A 25536-nucleotide genomic window follows, 5' to 3' on the forward strand; every position below is an offset into this window, starting at 1 on the left:
TGAAAGAAAGATGTACGAGATTAAAGAGCTGCAGAATCGGTAGTAAATCTGTTCAGAGAGACATTTTTGACCAGCATTATTGACACTGTTGCTGGTATTGGTGATTACCCAATTAAGAGGTTATGTTTAGGTTAGGTTCGAATACTGTTTATGAAGGCGGGAAAACGCTTTCTCTATATATACAGCTGTTTGTGAAGTCGGCAAAGCTCATCGAGCTACCAAAAAGTGTGAGCTCTCATGTGTTTAAGCTTAGATTTCGCAAACGTAGGACAATCAAGAATGAAATTGTTATAGGTTTTCCCCACGCTTCTTTCAAGCGGCTGGTTTCCGGTAAGACTAACAACGTTACTGAACCCCTACAATGAGGAAAGGCTAATCTTATTCTAAAGGTTGTAGAGCTTACTAGACCTCTTATGATCCACTTTGGATCGATACTACAAGAACTAATGCTAGCCCGCTGTTGGTCGCGAAACCCATTTATGCCGCAGTAGAACGCAAAACTAGAATTTGAAATCTACCTTCGATTCCGCTGTGGCCTAGCATCTATTATATCATACTACGATGTTACTCGGTGTAGTTGATATCGAAAATAGGGATTTTTCAACTAGCCTCCAACGCCGGGTTATTCTCTTCGTTACTTCTCTGAAAGAGGTCACGCTCCAGAGCAGTAGATCTAATTCTCTCTTAATGGCATGAACCCTGGCTTTAAAAACAAATGATCTGAATGATCTTAAAACTTTTCTGCGGTCGTAGTCGATGAGCTCCCATTGCTCAGGGAACAAGAAGCCCAAGTGTGGTTTTCTAGCAGACTTAACTGCAAGAGATACTATCCCGGAGTTCTAACTTGCTACTGTCAACTTTTTCAACTCTCATCTGAAGTTCTTTTATATATAACCGGCTGATTTCTGGATCTTCTGATAGATAACTTCGTACATAACCTTACATTAATGGACTAGCTAAAGAATTGATGACTTGTATTATCCACAGTGTTATAGCATAATCCTAGGTTCTTTATATATATACATTTATAGCTTTCACTGTTGAAAGCTTTAATGCCAAGCTTAGTATTCATTTCAAACCCGTCAATTTAACAGCACTTTTCAATGCTCGTTTTTGGTTGTTCAGAGAAAATTTCACGCCAATCAGCAGTCGGTTATCCGCTTTCACTGTATCATGTCAGGGATTTGTTGATGCCAGCGGCAAAAAAGCGTGAAATCACTTGTTGTTGCTGGTAAAACTGTTGCTTCCCAACGCCGAGGGGATACTTTGCATACAACAAATAGATATGCGGCTCCACGACTGCCACTTTGTTGTCATCGAGCTTGCTTTGAAAGGCATTATGCGGCCAATATTTAAAGTGGCTTGCCGACGTAACAACCTACCGGCCTACCAAGGCTCTACAGCAACACAATTGGCTTCGCATGAAAAATCGCTCAAGGCGCTGGCGTGTCGCAAAGTATTAAATTACCATAAAATAGGCAAACAAAGTCATCGGCTAAGTAAATCATTAAAACTCATTTACGAAACATTTGAGGCTGATTTTGTGCGGATTTCGAATTGAAATTTGCCTTTAGGGGGCGCAGTTCGGTGAAATTTCATCTACAAAATGTGTTAGCTGTTTTGAATTAGGCGCATTCGATTCACCACTTTTGTAGTCGATGTGTGAGAACTCTATTCGATTTCTTAGACATTTTCTGTAAACAAGTTTTAGTTGTGACGTATAAAAATACAAGAGAGTAATTAATTAAACTTTTGGGTATCAGTTGTGTGCCAGTTCACTGTTTGATTCGTCACTTCATTGTTCGCTGCACAACGAGTTTGCATGAAATTTGGCGGCTACGAAGTCATTGAAAATATCTCCGAAGGACTTTTGGGAATCTATTTTATCATGAACAAAAGTATTTGAGTCGCAAAAAGCATTCAGCGAAGATCATGAATTTATTAAAAACTTGTCCCGTGAGAGGTCAATATTTTTTGTAATGAAAATAACATCGAAAAAGTTAAAGAAACAGTGATTAAGCATTGGTATTATCAGAGAGAAAAGCTCTGGTTCCCTAAAAATAAATTTACTTCTTCTTCTTCATTGGCGTGATATCGTTTACGTGGTTAAAACCGAGTTTACATTAGTGCGCTAGTGGTACTTCGTTTTCGTTGTTTGACGCTGATTGGAGACTCCAAGTGCAGACAGCTCCTTTTCCACTTAGTCTTTCCAATTAAGTGGAGGTCTTCCTCTGCTTCCAACGGCGGGTAGCGCGACGAATACTCTCAGAGCTGGGGTGTTTTCATATATTCGGAGCGTAGCCGCTCTCTTGATTCTCTGACTTATGTCAATGGTATCGTATATCTCATAGCGTTCATCGTTACATCGAATGTGATATTCTCTGTGGCCAACGCGCAAAGGACCATAAATCTTCTGCAGAACATTTCTCTCGAAAACTCGTAACGCCGATTCTTTAGATGTTGTCATAGTCTGCACCATGTAGCAATTGATTTTTGTTCATTGAGAGAGGACTTTACTTCTCAATTTCCTATTTTGTTCGAAGTAGCATTTGTTGGCAAGAGTTATTCATCGTTGGATTTTGATAGGGAGTCTCCTTGTCACACGCCTCGGGAAGGTTCTTTCCGATCCTGTTAGAGTTTTTGGTGTTGCTCAACGTCGTCTTACATAGTCGTATTAGCTTTGCAGATATATCAAGTTCAGATATATCAGCATGAAACTAGTTCGTTTTCGTGCTCTCAAAAGCACTGACTTAGGTTTGAAAAATTTCTTCTAAGATTCAACAGGTCTAAGATCAAAGCTCAGCTCCTGAAAAATGTTAGAATTTTGATTGTATACGATATTTTAAGAGCTTCAAAGGCTTTCTAAAAAAGCTGCTTGGTACTCTTACTTTTCAATTTCGAAATATTTATCCCTCCGTACTCCCTCTCAAACATCGAATTGTCTTAAACGAGTGAAATGCAAACTCCAGAATGTTCACACTTTTGTTTCACAGCCTCTTTATTGACATCGAAATCTACCGTTAAGCCCGAAAAGCCATTCGCTTTCCAACTTCGCTCAACAGAGTAATAAAATTACGCTCTTTAGCCCTTTCTTTTGTCACCCATCGACAGCGTCATAATTACTAAACGACGCAACAAAATTGTGCCAAGCTTGAAACTGCCGAACCGTACAACGAACATGCACACACTCACACATAAGCATTTCGCCGTCGCCTTATTAAAGGATTAAACATTTTAATGGATTTTATGAGCGCCGTCTTTAGCAACACCATCTTATTTAGGTTGCAGATGCGTGGCAAGCCTACACGCTGCCACACACGCTGCCACACACACTCATACTCACACATACACAAGTGTATCAGTCGCGCGACACATTGCCTCTGGGTGCTCCTTGTTTCGTCGTCTTTTGTTAGTTTAATCGCTGCTGTGCATTTGGCTGTTATTTTCTTTGCTATTTGCTTTATTATTTTAAGTGCTGTTGTTGTTGTTTTTGTGGTTGTTATTGTTACTGGCAACTGGTTGCTGTTGCCAGTGATTATAGCTGATGACTTAAGTGTATGCAGTGACATCATTTCGGTGATTATTATTGAGTTGAGTGACGCGTGATTTGGTGGCTGGGAAGAGAGTCTCCCGATAACAATTCAGGGGCTTGATTTGTTTAGAAGTCCAACTCTTTTGATTTGACAAATTACTTTCGCCTCTCTTTGAAATTTTCACCTTTTTTAGAATATTACACTTTTCCACATATTTGCTATAGTTCCGAACTACTAGGACCGTATATATATATATGGATATAGAGATTGAATGGACTGAGATATGGGGAAAAAGGCAAGACAGTCTTAGAGAGAGGGAGAGAGTCGTTCTGACTTACTATATCTAGCCAAGAGCGGAAGAGAGAAAGAGAAGGAGAGAACCGTGCGCTGCTCCTAGTATTTGGAGAACTCGTGGAGGTAAAAAAAGAAAATGAAAACTGAAAAGAAGAAAGGAAAAGATTATAAAGAAACCGAGAAAAAGCAGGAAGGGAAGAACATGGAGGGAAAGAGACACATGAATAAATAGATAGAGAGCAAGATCTTCAGATTTTCAGAAAAAAATCATAACTCCATCTGACTAAGCACAGAGATAGTGCAAGTATCGAAGGACTAGTTGAGTGTGAAAGAGAGAAAGAGAGAATTACGTGCCGCTCTTCGAATATTGTGAGTTTACTGAGGGAAAAGAGGAAAAAGTAGAGAGAAAAGAAGAATGCTTGAGAATATAATGAGGTACAGAAAAGATGGAAGGGAAATAGACACAGAGAGCGAGAACTTTAGAAAATCAAAAAAGAAAATCTCTTATCTCCATTTTGCTAGATACTGAGATAGTGCAAGCTTCAGAGGAATAGAGAGAGCGAAGAAGGGATAGATAAAGGCAGAGAGCTATGATCTATATGTCGAATTCGAATAATTTTCTAAGCAAAAGAAGGAAAAGGCAGAGAGCAAAGATGAAATAATATATAAACGGAGATTAAAAAGAAGAGGCAGTGAAAATATATATATAGAGAGAGTAAGAGGAAAAGATATAGATAGAGAGTGAGGTTTTTACTTTTTTCAAAACAAAATATTTGCTAGCTTCTGAGGAAATGCTGAGAATGAAGGAATGAAAGAGAGACCAGAGAGATGGAGTAAAAGAAAGAAGTAAAAAGTAGAGAGATAAGATGAAATGGAACAACTATATAGGAAGAGATAGGGAAAAAGAGGGAGAGAATGAGATAAAAAGAGAAATAATAATAAAGATATGGACTGAGAGCGAGGTGTCTAGATTTTCAAAAAACAAAAAACAACATATTTGCAACCTTTGAAAGAGTGAAGGAGAGGTAGAGAGAAGGAAAGAGCTGTCCCTTACATGTCTACTTCGAAGAATTTGTTGAACGAAATAAGGAAAAGATAGATGGAGCAGAAGAGAGGGTAGTAATACATAGGAAGAGATGGATAAACAGAGGAAGTGGAAAGAGATATGTATAGAATGCATATAAAGAGAGAGATTTTTAGATCTTCAGCCAAGCATCTCTTTTCTCCAACTGACTTGAAGTAATTTCACGTCCAATATACCAAACCGTACAGGCCTTCAGACGGGAATCTAATTAAACAATCTAGTTTAGAGAATCTAATTATCTTATCTAATTGAGATCCAAAGGCAAAATATTTGAATCCACCATACCATCAACTTTAAAGCAAATAACCACTTAAGCTCCTCTTTGTAATAATATTTCCAAAGGACAACTGGAAATATAAAATTTATAATTTCTTTTACATATGTCTCCCTAAGACACATCCAAGGTTTAAGAAAATTTTTTATAGTTCGAATTTATATTATAAAATATTTTGTTTTTTGTATTACGAGGAAATGCTTGGTTGATTTGTACGTATTTTTCGTTGATAAAAATTATTAATTTTCGGAAATTTTACGGCGGTGGAATTATTATGTGGAGTAATTTATTTATGATGTGCCACTTATGTATGTAAATACATACATATGTACTTAGCGGTGCCTTCAAACATGTTAGCTTTGTTCGCCTTTTATACCTTTATATACATATCTGTAAGTATACTAACATATATAGTATATAAATATATACATAGATATGTATGTGTATGCCTTAAATACCGTTAAGTGCAACCCATTAGTGATGTATCTTACACATGCTAGGATCCAAAATGGCGGTTGATGGCATGGCATTAGACGGAGACATACACACATACATTCATGTCTGAAACTGCACAGTATTTATGCTGACACAAATGTAGATATATTCATACTATGTATGTACATATAGTGCATATACTTTCTTTGTCAGTATATGTTTGTAACGCCCTACACAGTGTGTCTAAAAGGAGGAGAGGAGAAAAACTTCACGTGTTTAGTGAAAATTACATTAAAATTTTCCACTTGAAGTACTTTTTGTTATGAAAATTGTTGGCACTTTCCTTCAAAAGAGTTCACACGGTTACGCAGGCAATATGTATGTATATAGCCTGCTGCTTGCTCATTTGCGAAAGTAATTTCATATGCATTGTCTCAAATAACATTTTTACATATTCAGACATACAGACATAAATTAGTACATATAGACTTATGCACATAAGGACTCTGTAGGAAATTTGTATATTATGATTTCGAATATGCTTTTATAAGCTAAGAAAACTGTTTAGAAAACCAATGTCGAATAGTTATTATTTAATTTGTGTTAAGCTGAAAGTTGAAGAAAAATAAACGGTAAAGTTAAGGTTCACAGGCACACTTTCCCACTTTTGGACCAATTTTCGCTGGCATTCACCTAAGCTTCGGTTGCCTTAAAGAGGTAGCTGTAAATAATAAGGTTGATCTACCACAACAAAAAAAAAAAAAAAAAAAAAAAAAAAAAAAAAAAAAAAAAAAACAGAAAAAAAAATCGGAGTCCCGAAATAGCAATATTACAAACCCGAAATTTCGGGATGAAAAGAAGATTTGTCCTTTTAAATATTTGTTAGGCAATATCATAATTTCGGGACTGAAAACTATTGTGTGTAGAGTTGAGTAATTCACTTGAATTCACTTGAGTTTCGGTTGGTTTATGCCGAATAAAGGTTATGAACTGGATTTACCTTAAATTTCTTTAAAAAAAATAAAAATTGAGGCTCGAAATATTAATATTGAAATACCGTAATTTCGGGATTGAAAATTAATGTGAGTTGAGTTGACTAATTGCAAAATAAAAAATTTAAAGATATACAATTTTTAGAAATAACCAAGGATTACGTTCAAGGTTAGGTCATCAAGTTGAAAACTCCTTTCGAGACTATAATATAATACTCAAAAAAATTTAAAATTGGAATCCCGAAATATCAATGTTAAAATCCCGAAATTTCGGTGTTAAAAGAGGATGCGTCATTTTGAATACAAGAAAATCGGGATTGAAAAGTAGTGTGAGCTATGTAATTGAGTAAAATAACCAATTTAAACAGATTAAATTTATAGAGAATACCAAAGTGGAAATCCCGAAATTTTGGGATTATGAAAAATTGACTGTTACATTTAAGGTTAGGTTGGGTTATCAAGGTGAAAACCACGATATATCTAGATTATGATATTATTCACAAATAAACTTAAAATCAGAGTCCCGAAATATCAATATAAAAACCCCGAAAGTTCGGGATTGAAAAGTAGTGCGAGTTGAGTAATTGAGTAAAACAACAAAAATGAAAGAGATAAAATTTGAAGAGAATAAAAGAGTGAAAACCCCAAAATTTCAAGATTATAATATACTTCACAATAAAGTTAAGGTTAGCTTAGGTTATCAAGGTTAAATTTTGAGAAAAATAGGCAAATAAATTTAAAAGAGTCCCGAAATATCAATATTAAAATCCCGAAATTTCGGGACTACATAGGTATGATATAATACCCAAAAAAACTTACAGAAACAAATTGAATGAAATAGTGATCCTACACTTTTTTTTATAAGAAAGTCTGCTGGAAGAAACGACAACCATCCACTGATTGACTTCTCTAAATTATCTATATGTATGTACACATACATATTATATATACTTGTATATTATATACACTTCGCTATAAATTAGATATGACTTGTTCACGTAGTTACAAACATAGAAATTCGATTCTAAATATATTCTCAAATCCAATGAATAGCATTTCCGACAGGGTCTTTTCCTACAAACATATATACACATTTGAGCTGATGTATGGCTGTGTGCGTGTTTTAATGTTCTAAATGAATTTTCAACTTGAATTAATTTACATATCCACGGAGTCCTTGAATCCTTCCACACAGGCACACACACATACATAGTTGCGAACGAAAGGGGTTGGGCGCTAAACTTTTTCCGAGCGGAAAGTCAAATTTCAAAATTTCTCAAAAATCATTATGTAACTACTCATGCACACACACTTATGCCACACATGCTAGCATGTGTGTGTGTGTGCGGAGAGTGTGTGTTGCAACAAAGCGGATGGAGGTGCAGACGAGCCCAGAAGACAAGTGTTGACAAGGCGTTGATGAAATTTCACCAAAAATATATTAAAATTTGCTTAAAAGTGTTGAGCACGTAAGCAAACACATCCAACAAACTTACATACACACACAAATGTATGTTAAAAAGTGTGGGAGTGAGTGTGTGCGTGTGACCCGATTACCGGCACACAAGCACGCCCAGCACTTAAAGGCGCACACACACACACATGCAGCTAGTAGGTATGAATATACAAATTCGTATGTGTGTGTGTGTGTGTGGCCGCCTAACAAGTCAGCGCCGTAGCTAACGGTAAAGGGTTATTGCCAACACATAATTTACATAAATTTGCCCAACCCGCGCGGCCTAATGGCGCAGGTCCTGTTTCCATATGTTGGCATCTCAAGTGCGCCACTTCCTTTCACGAAGCTCACCCCCGCCCCCCCGTACGCTCTAGTGCAGCACAAGTAACGAGTATGCGTTGACAGGTTGGCTGTTTGATGCAGGCACTCATGACGATATACCCACACACACACATAACTTCAAACATACACACACACACATGCGCCCGTTTGCTTGTTCGCTGGGAGCAAGCGATGAGGCGGGTCATACTTGCATGTATGTATGTAGTTCGGCCTCATATGTGATTAAAATTACGATGCCGCGGTAAATTTTCATTATTTTATTTCGTGCGTTGCTCGGGTTGAGGTAGTGGTGGTGGGGGTGGAGCTGACATTCGCGGCAGCCATTTTTCGGCATAAAATATTTAGTGAAAAATTAAATTAAAAATGCAAAAAGGCATAAGAAAAGATGAGAAAGCAACCTTTTGGTCGCGTCGCAGGAAAAAACTCGCGTTTTGGCTTTGAAGCCTCTGAAAGGCGCTTAGATTTACCGCACATACTAACGTACAAATTGCTTTTCCTTGTGCGTGTTTCAAGTGGCTTAGTTCGCTTTCCTTTTAGCATGCACAAATATGGCTCATTAGCTTATTAATTATTTAGAATTCGATAAAATTAACGAAACTCTTTTAAAAATCATTGTTTGTAATATTTTCAGCAGTAGAAAATCTAACAGAAATCTAAAAGTAATAAACATGTGATATACGAGTACTTATACACTTCCATAGGTTTCGTACTTTTTTAAAGAAAAAACACAGAAATTTCAGTTTTAGTGGGGAATGTTTATTATCGAAAAGAAGGAACATTCTTTGGCATTTAGTTTTTGAAGATTATCTCTTTCAAATGTAAGCCGTCTCAGATGTTCTATCTGTTGAGTTGAATTCTCGATGACTCGTTCGAGCATTCCGACTGGTGAATGGCTGACGACACACGTGATATTTTGTTCCAAGGCCTGAATCGAAGTGGGATTATCCGCATAATCCTTAGACTTTACATGTCCCCACAGGGAAGTGTTTAACCATGTGATATCAAATAATCTTGGTGGCCAGTCGACCGGTTCAAAACGTGAAATTATCTGCTCGCAGAAGCGTGCTCTCGATAATTCCATTGATTAATGGGCGATAGGGCGCCTTCTTCTTGAAACCAAATATCGCCGATATCCTGAGCTTTAATTTCAGGCATCAAATAGTCGGTTATAACCATACCAAACCGTTCTCTGGATAAAATGGCACCACTTGAGTCTCTTCAGGCTGCTCTTAGTCCCAAATGTGCCAAGTTTGCTTATTTACATACACATTGAGCCAGAAAAGGCGCTCATCACTGAACAAAATTTGCCTCGAAAACGTCGGATTTTCTTGGAACTTCCCAAGAGCCGAGAAAGCGAAGCGATGTGCCTTGGGAAGGCCGAACAACTTTAGTTTTTGCACTAGCTGTACGTGTTCCATTCGGTCGAATATTATCCAATAAAGAATGCTGGGTCTCAAGATTATTGACGGTGCTGCGAGTGAAATTCCAAACAATTTTGAACAAACATAACATGACAGCTTGACACGACTTATGAATATAAGAAATAGCTTTTGGCATAAGTACCCCTACTTAAATCACTCTATATAGTGGTTTTGAGGCCAGCTTTTTATGGGTTGATGTCAACATATATGTATGTACAATAGCAACCTCTTATTTCATAAGTTTGGTAACTGGCTTGCTTGAAATGGGATACTTTCAAAATGTTAGAGAAAAATAATTCTCACTTCCTTGATGAAAAGAGAAGTATGCTTTACTTATGGCATCTATTGTGTATCTATTACGGTATCGAACTACGCGAAAAAACCAAAAAAAACCTAACAACCAAAGATTGGTATGGTGTCAAGCAAGTAACTAAACCATCAATTATCCGTGTGGCAAGTTTGTGATTTCCACAACAATTTAACACACATCATTATCAAACAAGCAACGTAGGCATGCCACACCGGGGAGTGCAACGGCAACACATGCGGAACTGTTTTTAATAATAATTTCAAAACTTAAAAAATGTCACAACAAACATGTACCGATGACAAATCGTAGCGCCAAATAATAAAGTGTGCAACTGAGGACGGGTGTTCACATACACACGTACACATACATACAGAGACATTGATACATATATATAATCATAAATTCTTGTTGACACGCTCAACTAATAAAGGAGGGCAAAAGATGCTGAGGGAATATAAAAAATTGCAAACAAAGTGATATGAAAATTTAACCTCCCACGGGGATACAGTGGCACCAACAATGCCAGGCAAGTGCCACGACGACACTAAGACTTCATAACTTTATTGAGTAAGCACACACACATACGCACACAAACATTTGATAGACACGGAAATGCTGTATCACTTGCTGGCTGGCCATTTGGCACGCAGGCGGCGGCCCACCGGCCGGGGGATGTTCGATTGGACTGAGCTGGGACGGGCCACACTTCAATATGTATGACTCAATTTAAAAAAATGAAATGAAATTTTTAAGTCAACGGCAAAGGCAGCCGGTGGACGACGGTCCGCCAATATAACCCGGCAAGCTTTAAGCGGCGTGAAGATGAGTACGGAGCCGGGGGTGGCAACAACCCCCAAGGACATATTACAGCATTGATTCAATTTCTTGTCAATTTGCGTGTCAATGCGATACTAATACGCACAACAACAACAACTACCGCACACTTACTTTGCAAAATGCTTAGATTGCTGGTGGTGGGGGGGGTACGAAGGTTCGCAGTTGCCGCCAAGCAACGCTCCACGCACACAACTGCCACATATGCCACACGCCAGGCAGCCGACAACTTGTTCACCTTATTATTTATAACATTTGCGACATTCGCCTCACCGCCTGGCCGGCGTTTAACCTTTGTCACCCCGACACCAGCGCACCGCACGCCCCTGCGTGCCTTGACTCACTCATAGGGCACTTCGCAACATTATTTGCCAGCCCGTTCTGCGAAGATGTGCGAATTTCTTTGCTGAATTTAAGGTTAACTACCCACTTGATAGACGACAACAACAAGCAGCAGTAACAACAAGAACAACAGCGGCGGTGAAGACACCCAACCAACACGTCTCACTTTTGACATTCTCTGCGTGTGTTGACATTTTGTGTAACGGTAAATTTTTGTGTGTAACACGTTGTCAACTCCTCCAGTTGTTATTACTGTTATAATCGCTGCTGTTGTTGTTGGTGTTTGTGTGCGAATTTGTCGGTTTTAAATCGGGTGTTGCGTTGGTGGTGCGGAAATTTGCAATTGGGTGCGAAAAGCCAATTGTAATGGGGCAAGGCAAGGAGGGCATGCCTACACACAGCGACTTTGTTGTATAAATACACAGACACACACACACACATATGTGCATGTGTATACCTAATGGTGTATATAAAGAAATGTGTTTGAATCTGTCATATGCCTCATCTAAAAATAATCATTTGACGCTTCTGAATTATGGAGGCGAAAATCGCGCTGGAAAAGGCATCTCTACTAATACCGTTATAGACACCTTTTGACACTTGACACAAACCCCTGTAGTCAAATAAATAAGCAAATACTCGTATAGACAGTCAAATAAACAACCGTTACCGCTTGCTGAGTGTACGCGAGTTGTATTTGCTCCGAAGTATTTGCAAATAATCAACAGTTAATTGAATTTGTTATTGGTTACTGTGCAAAAAACGCACATTGGAGGAATGAAGAAGCCGTGCGACCGTGCGTATGCAAAAAAAAAAATTTTTTTTGAGAGCTACCATAATATAACGGAAGTTCTACGAAATTGACAACAACAAGATGTGCATGATCTGCGAGCCTTAAGCGATTTACCAAGAAAGCTGTAATACAATTATGAAGAAATAAAAAAAAACCTTTTTTTTGAAAATTCATTGTATTTATTGAACGTAATAGAGGTCGTCTGATCCAAATAAAGGTACTTTCTCCAACAGCCTTTTTTATACTTTTCTTCAATAACGCTTTTTTGAAAATTATGAAAATTCATGTTCTGTAAAGAATATTTCGCGCGCCCTTCCTGACCCCTTCTTGAGACCCAGAATTCATTATTGGTTCATATTCGACGGAATAGACCACGTCAAGCATGCTGTGAAGAAAATACCAAAGCAGTTGAAGCAGAGAGTGTAGACGAAGACGGTGGAGAGTCAATTCGGTGCCATTCACAGCAACTCGCACCGACGTACGCTTCGCTCTATGATTCATAGATCCAAGGAGTTCCGAGGTTTTCGAGCCAAATTTTATTCAGCGATCATTCCCATCTCTGGATCAAACAAAATTGACGCATTTGTTTCAAGAGCTGACATTTTATCCAGAACACAGAACGGTTTGGTGTGGTTTATGAGTCATAGAAATTGGTCTCAACAGATGGAACATCTGAGATATAGCCAGGAGCAATATTGGACGGAGATAATTTAAAAAAATAATTGCCAGACAATGTTTTTTCCGAATAATAATAAACATTTCCCTTTAAAATTGAAGTTTCTGTGTTTTTTCTTTGAAAAAGCTGTGAACATTGAAATGGATCAAACTTTATATCGACTGCATAATTTTCCAGAAGCATAAGTCTTCATCGCAGTCAAAGAACATTACCGAAAATGTAGTGTTGATTTCATGTTTAGAATGAAGTCAATTATTCTAGTCGGTTAGTCTTAAGAAAATAAATCAGTTGTAACCATGTTACTTATAAATTTAACAGCGTTCGACTGTGCAACGCGGTAAGGATTAACCACTCTGATTGGGATGCATATATTTGGTTACAATACCATGATCGGTGAGAGGTGAAAAGTTTATTTAACAAGTACAATTTGCATTACTAAATCGCAATGAATCTTTTTTCCTAAATGACATTACCGACATTTCTTCGAACTTCACCTTTTCGAAGCTTGAAAAAATTACTTAAAGTTAGATGCAAATGCTTATCCTGAAGCTGGGAATCGTAATTCAACTTCTATATGTAGTCTTTTGTGGAAGCACAAAATAGAATTTCTGTTTCACAATTTATAAGCCGAAAAACGATGTATTTCTATTTCCACCAGCTCAGTGAGATATCTGCAAAAGTGAGCTGCTATGTATTTAACTCTTGATATCGCAAAGGTGTCACAATCCAGTAGCAGGTATTGAGAAATTTATTCGCCGGATTCTTCTAAATAGTTTCTGCCGCTGATAACCGCTGAGATTCTCAACCTTCCAGCGTGGACGGCGATAGGTCAATGACCTGTTACAACCTCCACCACCAGAGATAGGCTAGCTTACTGATGACAGAGAGCTAACTGGACCTCTTGCGATCGACCTTTGGCCAAAAGAAATCGATGATATTCTAGTGTTGGTCCAGTTTCCGCGTAGCCCACTATCCCGTAGTAGAACACATTATGTGAGTGGAGCATCGACCCATTCCTATACTAATGTTAGCTGGGCTAGGGCGTGTTTCCTTGTCAGTTTGTGTGCTTTGCAGTCACTTGCGATTACACTTTGGCCTGGCACCCATACTAATCTTTTCACAAAGCAACTGTTTGCCATTGATAATGAGTTTAGGCATTTCTTAAACAGCGGTTAGTGAGCTTAAGAATAGTATCGTCAACCAATTATTAGATTGGATAGTCACGTCCTTGCGGTGCTTGAAGAGACTCCTCAAAAGATTACCGACCACTCTTATTCGCAAGTGCAATTTATAATATAGAAAAACTCGGGGAGCCAGAAAAAAACATCCATAATTGCAAAATTACCTAAATCTTTGGACTAATGCATGTCTGGCGCTCTGTTGCAAGTTGATTTCGAATTTGAACATCTTTTGAAAGATTAAGCGAAGATTTTTTGCGAAATTGAAGATGTGCTGTTGAAAAATAATGGCAATGGAGGTCTGAATAACTCTCAGGCTATCATTCAATTTCTCCTTCTTAATGTGGATGAACGAAGCTCCAGGAATCATATGTTTTTTAATTCCTCTAATGCAAAAGTTTTGGGCTTAAAGCATGCGGTTTTTCATTATGAGTGAAGGGTTATATATTTTCAAAACCAAATCTTTTAGGTTGTGCTTCGAAGTTCTCTGATATCTCAGAGAATAAAACTGAATTCAAAGACCGAATTCGGTACCAATCAATCGGCAATGCCTTAGTATCTCGAAGGTCATTTTTACTTTGGGAATGTTGCACCCCACTCTGCGTCTTCACCTTTAAAGTTCACTATTTGATTACTATAGTCCGTACTTAGGTCCATACTAACTAAACTCACTTCATGTAACGTTTTTTTCAATAAAAGCGCTACAAAATAAATAAAATTCTTTATTCCTGTCATTATATATGGTTCTTTTGCATGGTCACCATGGGCACGCTTACAGAAGTGCAGGCGCTGAACCCAATTTTCGACGGTCTGCAAACATAAATCGGCCGATACAGCTATCGATTGTGATATTGGCTGTGTGGCTTCTGTCGCCGTCATGTTGGAACCATATTTGTTCCAAGTCCATATTATAAAATTCGGGACAAAAATATTCGGTTATCATTGAGCGAAAGCGATTCCCATTCACAGTAACGTGCAGGTCTTGATCACCACGGAAGAAGTACGGCTCGTAAACCCCATCAAATCGTTATTATTTCGGGATGCCATAGTGACTCATGGAGTACGTGTGGAATGCTGCCTGACTAAAAACGCTTATTTTGCTTAATGTCACAGCCAGTCAGTTAGAAATGAGCCTCATTAATGAAAATGATTTTTCGTTGAACGTCCGGATAAAATTAAAGTTGTCGCTCAGCCCAAGAACATGCGACGATTCTGGTGGTCAAGCGGCTTCAGTTCTTACGAAAGTTTCGTCTTGTAGGGATGTAGGCCAAGATATTTTTGCAAATTTCGTCACACCGACGACACAGAGATGCCCAACGCTTGAGACCGACGAGTGAGAGACTGATTTGGGTCTTCCTCAATTAATGCGCTAGCGGTAGCAATATTATCGACAGTATGAGCACTCCTTTATTTCACTGGCACGGGAACATTTTATAGATACTTACTTGGTATTAGAAGTATGCTTTAAGGCGTTTTCTTAAATACTTTCATTTTCATTTTCAAATATTTATACTATATTAGTGAGAGTTTGTGCCTTTTGAAGTGACATTCTAGAAATATTTTCTTAAAATTTTCAAATTTATATGTTTTCTGTCACGAAAATTTTACTGAGAACAATATTATAACCTAAAAATATAACGTACTAAAAGAAACTTTAATATTTCGAGCACTAAACTTCTTGTTGAACATGACCACTGTAAATTTAACATAAGAAGGAATAGGCAAAAGTCTCCAATGAAGAAATTAACTGTAGAAAATACATATATATGTGTACATATGTATATGGCCTGGTATGCCGTGATCGGCATCTGTCTTCATTATTGTARTYAGTTATTGTTAGTCGGCGAGCGTGTGCAGACGTAATAAATAAAGAAAAGGTGATTTTGAATTTGATATTCCAAGGAGCATTTTATTTAATTGTCTGTGGGTTTGCTGCGATTGTGTAATCTATGTATTTATATAAAACAATACTTCTTATAGACTAGCAAATTCGTTTAAATTTAAATTTAAGTTTTTTTCTTTCTCTCCACAAGGACTCCGAAATAGTTTCTTTAAGCCAGCCAGACATCGTATTATCATTTCTTTTTATTCCACAACTAATATACTTACATATATATAGAGACATAAAACTAATTTTATATACTTGCCAGCTGCGAGTACATGCCACCGAATGTGATACCCGAAATGGTTGGGTAGCCGAAAAAGCCGAATAACTGCGAAAGCAGCAACAAAAAACCAAATAATGTGACCAAAAAAGCCAGGAACATCTCCAGCAAACACACACACACACACTAGCACATACAAAAGACAAAAAAGTGTAGACATAAAAAGCAAAAAGTTGTAAATAAAATAAAATAAGACAACGAAATGATATAGAATTTTATGGGTTGTACTTGCTCGCTCGATGTGTGTTGCGAGTGGATCGTAGTGTTGCACGGCGATGGCTGCTGTGTTGCACTTGTCGTCTGGCAACCCGAGGCCATGCTCGCCACCAATAGATGTTTAAGTAGGTGGTTTTCAGCAAAACTACAAAGCATTCGCTGTGTTTGCAGCAACTGCGGTGCTCTCGCTCTGTTTGTGGTTGCTGCGCTGCGCTGCGCCTCACTCATATTTGCGGTCATGCGCATTTATTGAGTGAGCGCACACAAGAATCAGAATCAGCTGTTTCGCTGGCTGTTGAGTTGAGTGGCATGCGCTCCACTCAATTGCTGCTGCTGAGTGTCCCCTCAGCTGGTGGTTGTGGCACTTAAGGGGTGTTTGTGGAGAAAAGGCTGCGTTATTATGGCAATGTGGTAGTGGCATGTGGTTGCGTTTAACGGCATGACAGGATAATGCGCTGCGGCATTGAGTGTGATTTTTGAGTGGAATCGTATTTCAAGATGTGGTGAATTTGCGGCTAAGAAACTTGCGGCGCATAAGAAAACCAAGCCAACAAATGCCGACGGTAAAAGTGAGTTGATGCACGGAAATTATGGATTATTTTCAGTATTTTTTAAAGCACTATTATAAGGTTATTATATTAATTAAAAATAATAATAAATACATCAAAAAAATATATAGGAAAAAAACGTTAGATTTTTCTGCACCGATGCTATAAAATCCTTCACAGGACCATGTTTTCTTTGCAAGAACTTGACTGTTGATGAGTTTTCGTATATATAGACAGAAAGCCGGACTTGGCTAAATCGACTAAACTCGTCATCCTGAAGCTACTTCAGTTTTTGGCAATGAAGTTCCATAAATGACCAGTGTTTATTGATGGTATGGTTTAGGTCTTTACGGGTAAGCATCAACAGTACTCACTGTGGTACACACACAACTACGCTAACCAGCTTCAGATTCTCCCATGGAACGACGTGATTAAGTATTACTTCGTGGGAGTGGTATTTAAGTCTCCTCTATGACACGGACTGATGGATGCCTAATCTGCTCTATATGGTATATCTCAGTTTTTTCATTATTGAAGACGCCGCTTCGCTGTCAGCTTTCAAGTTCTTACTCGACTGACACATGAGTGTCGTCAAATTTTCCACCGAAAAACACCAGCGGACGTAGTTTTAAGTTTTTCTCTTGGGCTTGAAAAACGAAAGCAATAAAAGTATACATACTTAGAGTTTTCAAAGTATTCTAAACACCTCGGACTAATGTCGTGCTACAACCTTTACAGGTAACATCTAAAGCACGTCCCCTTATCGTTTGTCGATCCCCGAAGGGATGTTCGGTGTCAGTCTGTGAGACCACCTTCTCACCGCTGCCGTCATATTGATATACTTTTGACTCTATAGACCACTGTGATAACTTGTATATTATTAGCTATTACTTCGGCGGCGTCGGTAGTATTTATGAGCAAGACTTCTGTCTTTTGTTCAACCAGTTCTAAACACATTGAGAATAACCATATTCGTAGACCGTTTCTGCACTCAATACATTAATGGAATTTTTGATGATATCGTGAATACAATCAGGGTCGTAGATCACGCCATGACAAATTTCGTGAAGGTCGTCCAAAATCAGTTCTTTGATGCTGTGCACAGACTAATATTGCCAGCTCGTCACGTGACCTATCATGAGATAGAGACCACCATATAAGCATTTGTGGGGACATCGTCCCTTAAATTCAGTATTTCGTGGATATGTGAGTGTAAAAAATATTGTTCTTGTTGGATCCCACACAATTCGCTGACCGCTCACAAAAAAGCTCGTGTCGATTGATCAAGAGAAATGTTAAAAAATACTAAAATGGTGCTTCGAAATATGCCTATGATAAGGACTGGGGATTTAAGCATATGCTCCCGAAGGTAAACAGCAGACGATTGTATGGGTATTTAAAGATAAGCCAAATTCGAGAAAAGTCGTTCGGGCACGAAGCAGTTCCAGGTAAATGGTTGCATCTTCTTTTGCTTTAAGCATACCACTAGATCCACGCGAAACAGTTAATTCTGAGTGCTACACAACCATTTTTTTGCCATTTGTCTTGCCAGAGACAAGGAAAACCAATAAAGCGATTTTAGATAATTCAAAATCGCTAAATTGGTCGAAAGAGACCGGCATGGTAGCAGTCGTAGGATTGGTCGAGAACTGGGCATGAGTCATCAAAAAAAAAAACAAATTATGAACAATTGAAAATTGAATAAAAATACCGCAAAAATACCGCAAGACTTTTTTGACAACCCATTATGTTTTTTTCTCTAATCCCGAAGTAAGTCAACCTCGTTTATTATATATATCAGATGGGTATTGACGCTTTCTTAATAAAATTATCTACTCACCGAAGTGTTCTCTCAATAAATCCATTGGTTGATGCAATGTGTTAGGAGTGACGCTGTCTGGTTGAAACCAAATGTCGCTTCAATTTCAGGCATCAAAAAGTCGGTTATCGTGTCGCGACAACGGTCACCATTGACTTTTACCTTTTCACCGGCATTATTTTTGATTCGACCGGCCCACAAGCCACACCAGATCCCTTTTTTTTCTGCATATATTCCTAACTCTTGAATCTCTTCAGGTTTCTTTACGTCCCAATTGCAACAATTACGCTTGTTTACATGCGCATTGTGTAAGAAATGGGAATCATCGCTAAAGTTTCGTTCTAAAAGATGGGATCTTCTTGGAACTTTTGAAGTGGTCATTACGCGAAGCGAAGTTTCTTTATTTGTACGATTCCAATTTCAGATCTCGACTTAAAACACGCCAAGTCATTCCATATGTCAGTCCGAGTTGCTGCGAATGACGCCGAATCCCACTCTCTACGGTCTTCGTGTACACTCGCAGCTGCGGTTGTTATATTTTCTTCACTGCGTGCTGGACGTGGTCTATTCCGTTGAATATTATCCTATAATGAATGATTGGTAAAGGTGTTTCGAATAGTATGCTCAGTAGGCCGATTATGTGGACCATAAGTTGAGCGAAACCCATTCTTTATCGATTCGAAAACGTTCTTCAGACTTCAGTCTTTCCATGATGAAATTTCAAGAAATGCTGAACGAAAATAACATAACAGCTTGACACGACTCCCGCGAAATCTGTCAAAAAAGTTTATTAAAAAAACTACATCCACTTGGATTACCCGTTATAAAATATTTTAAACAAATTAGTTATTTATTAATATTTTATTAAATATTTTAAATTGTATTTTTACTTTAAACATTTCCCCTTTTCAGACCTGAAATTTGGTATTTACGCTAAAAAATAATTTTAGTTTTCTTCCACAAAAATATTTTGCTGTGAAAAAGCTCTAAAAACCTCTACTTAAAAATTGAATTACATTTTTATTAAACTTTAAGAGCAAATGTTCATACTAAAATTATTAAAAAAATATTTTAATACTTTTCCAAGCAAAGCCTTTGTGCTTCTCCTTTACCTTCAGGCAGGAAGCACAGCGCACTTGCCACATTTTTCTAAGTAATTTAAATTTTATTTTCTGCATTAAAAACTAATTCCATTTGAAATAAGTTTCTTCACACATTTCCTCAAGTTTCAATCTACGCCTGCACACATACAAACACACACATACACATGCATGAAACTTCACCATAAATCCGTGTATTTCTGCCACTTTTATTGCACCGTAAAATATTCCATTTGTGGGTGTATCTAACCCACACATCGATCCCCACAAAAGGGGTAATAAAATAAAATTTCATAAATAAATACAAAAATCGAAAACCGAAAGCAAAGAAGGCAAAGAAGGCAAAAAAACGCCGAAAAACGTCAGAGAAAATGTGAGCCAACCGAAAGCAGGCACGGAACTTTCGGTTGGTCGGTTGGTTGCTGGTTTGGCTGGAGCCACACCAGTTTGTGGGGGGAGCTGCTACCAATTTGTGTTGGAGTTCTGTGGCATACATCGAGCAGTCACACACATACACATAGACGCACACACATACATTGGCGCATGGTTGCCTGCCGGTAGGAGCTGCAGCGGCAGTGGTGACGTAGGCGGCGGCAGCATCGCTGTTTGGGACACTAATGTATACAATTACCACCACTACTGCTGCCACAAAATGCCACCACAGTCACACAGTCAACTGGCGGCGGCTGCCGACCGAACGATTGTCCGACCGCAGCGCCGCAGCGCAGCTAGAAAAATGCCAGCAGTGGCAGACCGTACACACACAGAGGGTACATAGACTAGGCAATAAGACAGCGGCAACTGAGATGGCTGCCGGTGGCAGATTTGGCTGCCCCTACAGCAATAGCAACAACAGCATGTCATGTTAATTGTGCTGGTGACGCAGGCAGGCAGTGGCAACAATTGTCGAAGCCTGTGACACACTGCAGTCTAACTCCATGCGGGTGTGTGTGTGTGTGTGGCATGTGAAAGCAAAAGCAAGAAAGCTCTTTGCGGCGCACCAATGGGACCACGTTATGCCCCGTCGGCACCACCGCCAACAAGCAACAAAGCCAACACACACATAACGGTGCAGCCGACGCAAACAATTCAGCTACCAACAAAATATGCGACACGACAGCGACAACGAGACATCGACGACCCACATTTTCACAATCGCACACATACACACACACAAACGAGCATATATTTATACATAAATTAACGTATGTGTTTGTGGTAGCATCTCTCGCCGCCGCTACCAATGCCACCGCCACTATCACAGTGGTACCCCCCTCTCACATCCAACCGTGCATTTCAATACACAGCCTAACCACGAAGAAGGCTTAAAAGGCAGCCGAAGTATGGCGAGCTCACATGCGACCAAATTGTCGTGTCAGTCGCTCTATATGGTCCCCCGTCCTCTGCGATTTTTCTATCTCTCTCACTGCCGTTGCGCTGCGCTCGTGCTCCAACCCACTGGCGGAGCCGAAGAATACAACACAAACTGCGACCAACGTGGCTAACCCTTTATCGCACATGGGTTTCCTTACAGGACCGCATATTTAAGGTTTTAGTGGGAGTGCAAGCAAAGCCACTGCCATTGCAAACTTGGCTAATATCTACACTACCACATACACTCATACACACACACGAGCTGACAAGTGGTTAGTACGAATTCATACTCAGGCATTAAACTCAAGTGTCGTACTCGTATTTCTGTGGTATCGGCGGTAGACTCTTTGCCAGCACTGCCTTAGCCGCCGAAGTGAGTGCATAGCATTCACTCGTGAAAGGATTGTCGATAAAGCGGTTCCGTGGCGGTTGCGTAGACCTCTTCATATGTTTGGTGTTTTAATGTTTCGAATTACAATTGAGAGACTTTCGAGGAAGACGTTTTAGTTCTCGTCTGGAAACTTTTAAGTCTTGGTTGATTTTAAGAACTACCTATATTTGAGGTTAGAAGATTGGTTAGAGACAGTAACGTCTTTGAAAATATATCCCTGGTTAGGTGAGTAGTTGCAGACAGTAACGTCTTTGAAAATATATCCCCGGTACAGTCATTTATCGTCTCACTTTCTGAATACTGAGGACTTGAGTAAAGCTGCCGGCTTTATAAAGGATTTTCTCTACTATAGGCCCCAATCAAATTAATTTTATAAAGTCTTGTTTCTACTAGAGATCCTAATCAGAGATAACGTTACGCAGAGTTTTCTAGGTCCATTCTGACAAGGATGAAGTCGAAAAAATTACAAAAATATATTGAGAAACGTTCATAAGAAATCTAGCATATGGTACTTACAACTCCCCTGGATTGACGAGATGCCGACTTTCCAAGCTAAAGGGCTTCACTTTTAAAAGAAGAAGCTTTGATCAAACATTGATCTAAAACCTGCATTGTGAGTACTCTGATCTCGTTAAAAGAAATTGGTGGTATGGACTAAAGTCAATTTCGCTGAAGCCTGACTCTTGAAAATTCAACTTTGTATAGTCGAGAGTGCACTTTACTGCTTAAATGCCTACACAGTCCGACGGAGCTACTGTTGGCAAGAGTTATTCTGCGTTGGATTAAGAGCTTAACATTGGTTTTCCAGTTAATACTGATTCCAAGATAGACGAGATTATCTACGCCTTCGAAATTATGACTGTCAACCGTGACGTGGAGAGCTCGGAGAGGTTCTTCTCAATCCTGACGGAGCTTTTGGTATTGCTCATCGTCAGTTTAGTCAGCCGTATTAGTTTTGCGGGGATACCACATTCAGAAGAAACGGCAGTTCCTTTTCGTGCTGTCAAAAGCAGCTTTGAAGTCGAAGAAGAGTGACTGTCGTTCCGTGTGTTCACGTCTTTTTGTTTTTAAGATTTGGTGTATGGCGAATATCTGGGCAGTTGTTGATTTGCCAGGGCTAAAGCCACACTGATAAGGTTCAATCAGCTTGTTGACGTTTGGCTTTCTTTTCTGTCTTCTTTCACACCATTCGCTCGATAGAACCTTATATACGATGTTGAGGAGACTTATCCCACGGTAGTTGGCGCAGATTGTGGGGTCTCCCTTCTTGTTGATTGGACAGAGCGCACTTAAATTCTCTTAGATAATCAACATTCTATAACAATTTCAAATATTTGTCTTAATCATGCTTTCGCTCCCCATTACATTCATATTTTGAATTTTTCAGGTTTCGCACATCATCTCGTCGGCATGCATAGTCACTTGCATGCGCCCGATTGGCGGGCATTGAGTAACCCAGCGGCTTTGGCGCGACCGGCCTTTGCGCACGGCGCAGCATTCTTTCATCATCAGCATCCCGCTTTCCAGGCGCACAACATCGCTGGCAATTTGGAACGGCATGGACTGCGGGCGCTAAACGGTACGATAACTGTTACAATATTTTTTTGATTTGCCTTTAAATATGTTTTTTCTCATACTCCACAGAAACCCATCCTCAACTAACACAACTGCGTCAATTATCAGCGGCTCATAGCACCACCAGTCCCGAGGGTTCGCCGACAACCACAACGATTAATTTGGGCACACAACCAACATTAACCATATCGCCGCCTTTAACCACGACCAACAGTGATAACGATAACAATAACAATATAGATGCGGGTTTCGAAAGTGATAGCATTTCGGTGACGGGCTCGTCCAAAAAGACGTCCTCTTTGCACGAAGACGACGATGGACGTAGCACTTCACCACCTTCGAATAGCGGTTCTGCCAGTGGTGGTGGTGCCTTCACGTCGCTCATACAACGAAACGAAACGCTGCGTAAAAATGAACTGCTCAATGGCTTCGCATCACAATTCTCACCGGCGGCGAATAGCTTCAATCCCGCTTTGGCGGCACAACTTTTCTTGCAGAACCCGCTTTTGCCGCAACCGAGTCAATGGCTGTATACGCAACTGTATGGTAATTACAGTGAGTTTCCCTGGTTCCGTGGTGCCGGTAATGTTATTGGTGATGGCCTAACGCCATCCATACCCGGCGCGGTACCAGCCGAAGTGTCGAATGTAACAAGTCTAACAGCCACGGACGGAGGTAGCGATGGCGTTAACTTGGTAAAGCGTAGCTTAACGCTAATCTCGCATTCGCCTGGTGTGGAGAATGCGAATCCGAATGATTCACCGCCTGTAACTTCAACGCGACACTCACCAGCGCTAGTCGAGACAATCGATCTGGACGATGTGAGCACCACATCCCGCACCGAGCTGTGGCGCAGTGAGTTCGGACCTATACGTTGCCGTACACCTAGAGCGACGGACGTCTGGCGTCCATACTAGCGGCTGCGTAACGCCATGGTGACGGCGTTAGGCTTGAAAGTGCTCGTAGAGCAGAAGGTTGAGACTCACGAAGAACTGCTGCTCGACACGAAGCAGTGATATTGAGTGTTTCGGGTGGAGCAGTGGAACGGTTGTTAGAAAAGTGAAAGTGAAGGAAGAGCAGTTAGTTTTCATATCGTACTTTAGCGCATGCCAGATGGCGGAGCGTGGACGAGTTGGCGTGATTTTAAGCTGCTTTCATGTAAAATAATTATGTAATTAAAAAGTTCTAGATTTGTACTCGCATAGAGTATGTAAATGGGGGAGAAATGTAATGTTTTATAAAACGAAGAAAATCACATATCGAATTTATTAAAGCAAGTAATGTAAAATCAATATAAACAAATTATATTACCGTTATTATTAAGAACGTAATCCAAATTCCACTCTAACTGTTAAGTTAACTTTTAAGTTGAAGCATATTTGAGTCACGTGTGCATGTATACATATGTAAAGTATATTATGTTTTGTAATTGTAGTTTAGAATGTGCACACATACGCATTTCAAGTACATAATGTGGTAAATGTACAGTTATACGAAGTAGAAATGTAAAAATTTTAAATTATAACGATTTCATAAGTATCTCATAGTGCCGTTGGCTGCTGGAGAAACCCAGTTCGCTATGAGCAATAGCTTAAGATATTCTGTTGATATTTATAGAAATACAAAACTCAAAAGATCCAATAAATATATTTAGATTTCAAGCAAGCCCCATTCTAAAGATGCAAATATTTTGTTTGATTTTGAGCGGATATAAGAGGAAAAATAATAATTTTTGAATTAATAAATGGCGAATCGAATAAGCGTGAATTGTGAGTTGAGTCTTGCCAGCTAACTTGAAAAAAAAAAAAAAAAAACAATTTCGAGAAAACCGCCTTTAAAGACGGCGCACTTCGCCTAGCTAGCATGGAGCACACAAGTTCTCAAGGCTGTGTCTCCGAAACTATATAATATACTATACATACATTGCTCTACTACCTCAAGTTTCCTGCTTAAGTTGTGTAGATTTTCCACCTGTAGCTTGTGGTCATCAGATATAAATATATATATATATATGTATATATACCACAGAACCGTATTTCAACTTTGAAACAGAGTTCTCCCCTTGAGTTTTGGGTCATCACAAAATATTTTTCGACGAAATTTTATTTGAACTTTGAAATAAATGTTTCCACTTTGAGCTTTTGGTCAACCGAAAAGTTTTTCTGTAGTTCTGAAAATATTTCACAAAAGTTTATCGCAACATTGGAACAGGATTTTCCCTCCTGAATTTTTGGTTATCAGAAATACTCTTTCCACTTAAATTTTTCTGAACTTTGAAACAGTGGTTTCAAGCTTGAGCTTTCCTAAAAAACTTTATTTTAATTTTGGAACATAAATATGCACTAGAGACTATTACTTCGGTAACGTTCAAATAATAAAATGAG

General features: G+C 39.1%; 1 protein-coding gene across 5 annotated transcripts in view; it reads left to right on the forward strand.

Annotated features, from left to right (window-relative positions):
• Nucleotides 1-24830, forward strand: part of LOC108966369 — a 90602-nt gene extending 65772 nt beyond the window's left edge. For all 5 annotated transcript variants that reach the window (XM_018929220.1, XM_018929222.1, XM_018929221.1 and 2 more), the window contains exons 5-6: nucleotides 22965-23156; nucleotides 23222-24830. In XM_018929220.1, coding sequence (XP_018784765.1) covers nucleotides 22965-23156; nucleotides 23222-24069 — 1040 coding nt within the window. In that variant the 3' untranslated portion in view covers nucleotides 24070-24830. The remainder of the gene's footprint in view (nucleotides 1-22964; nucleotides 23157-23221) is intronic.
• Nucleotides 24831-25536: the final 706 nt, after the last annotated feature.

This window comes from Bactrocera latifrons, unplaced genomic scaffold (assembly GCF_001853355.1).
Source record: "Bactrocera latifrons isolate USDA-ARS-PBARC rearing strain unplaced genomic scaffold, ASM185335v1 scaffold_16, whole genome shotgun sequence".
NCBI classification, from domain to species: domain Eukaryota; kingdom Metazoa; phylum Arthropoda; class Insecta; order Diptera; family Tephritidae; genus Bactrocera; species Bactrocera latifrons.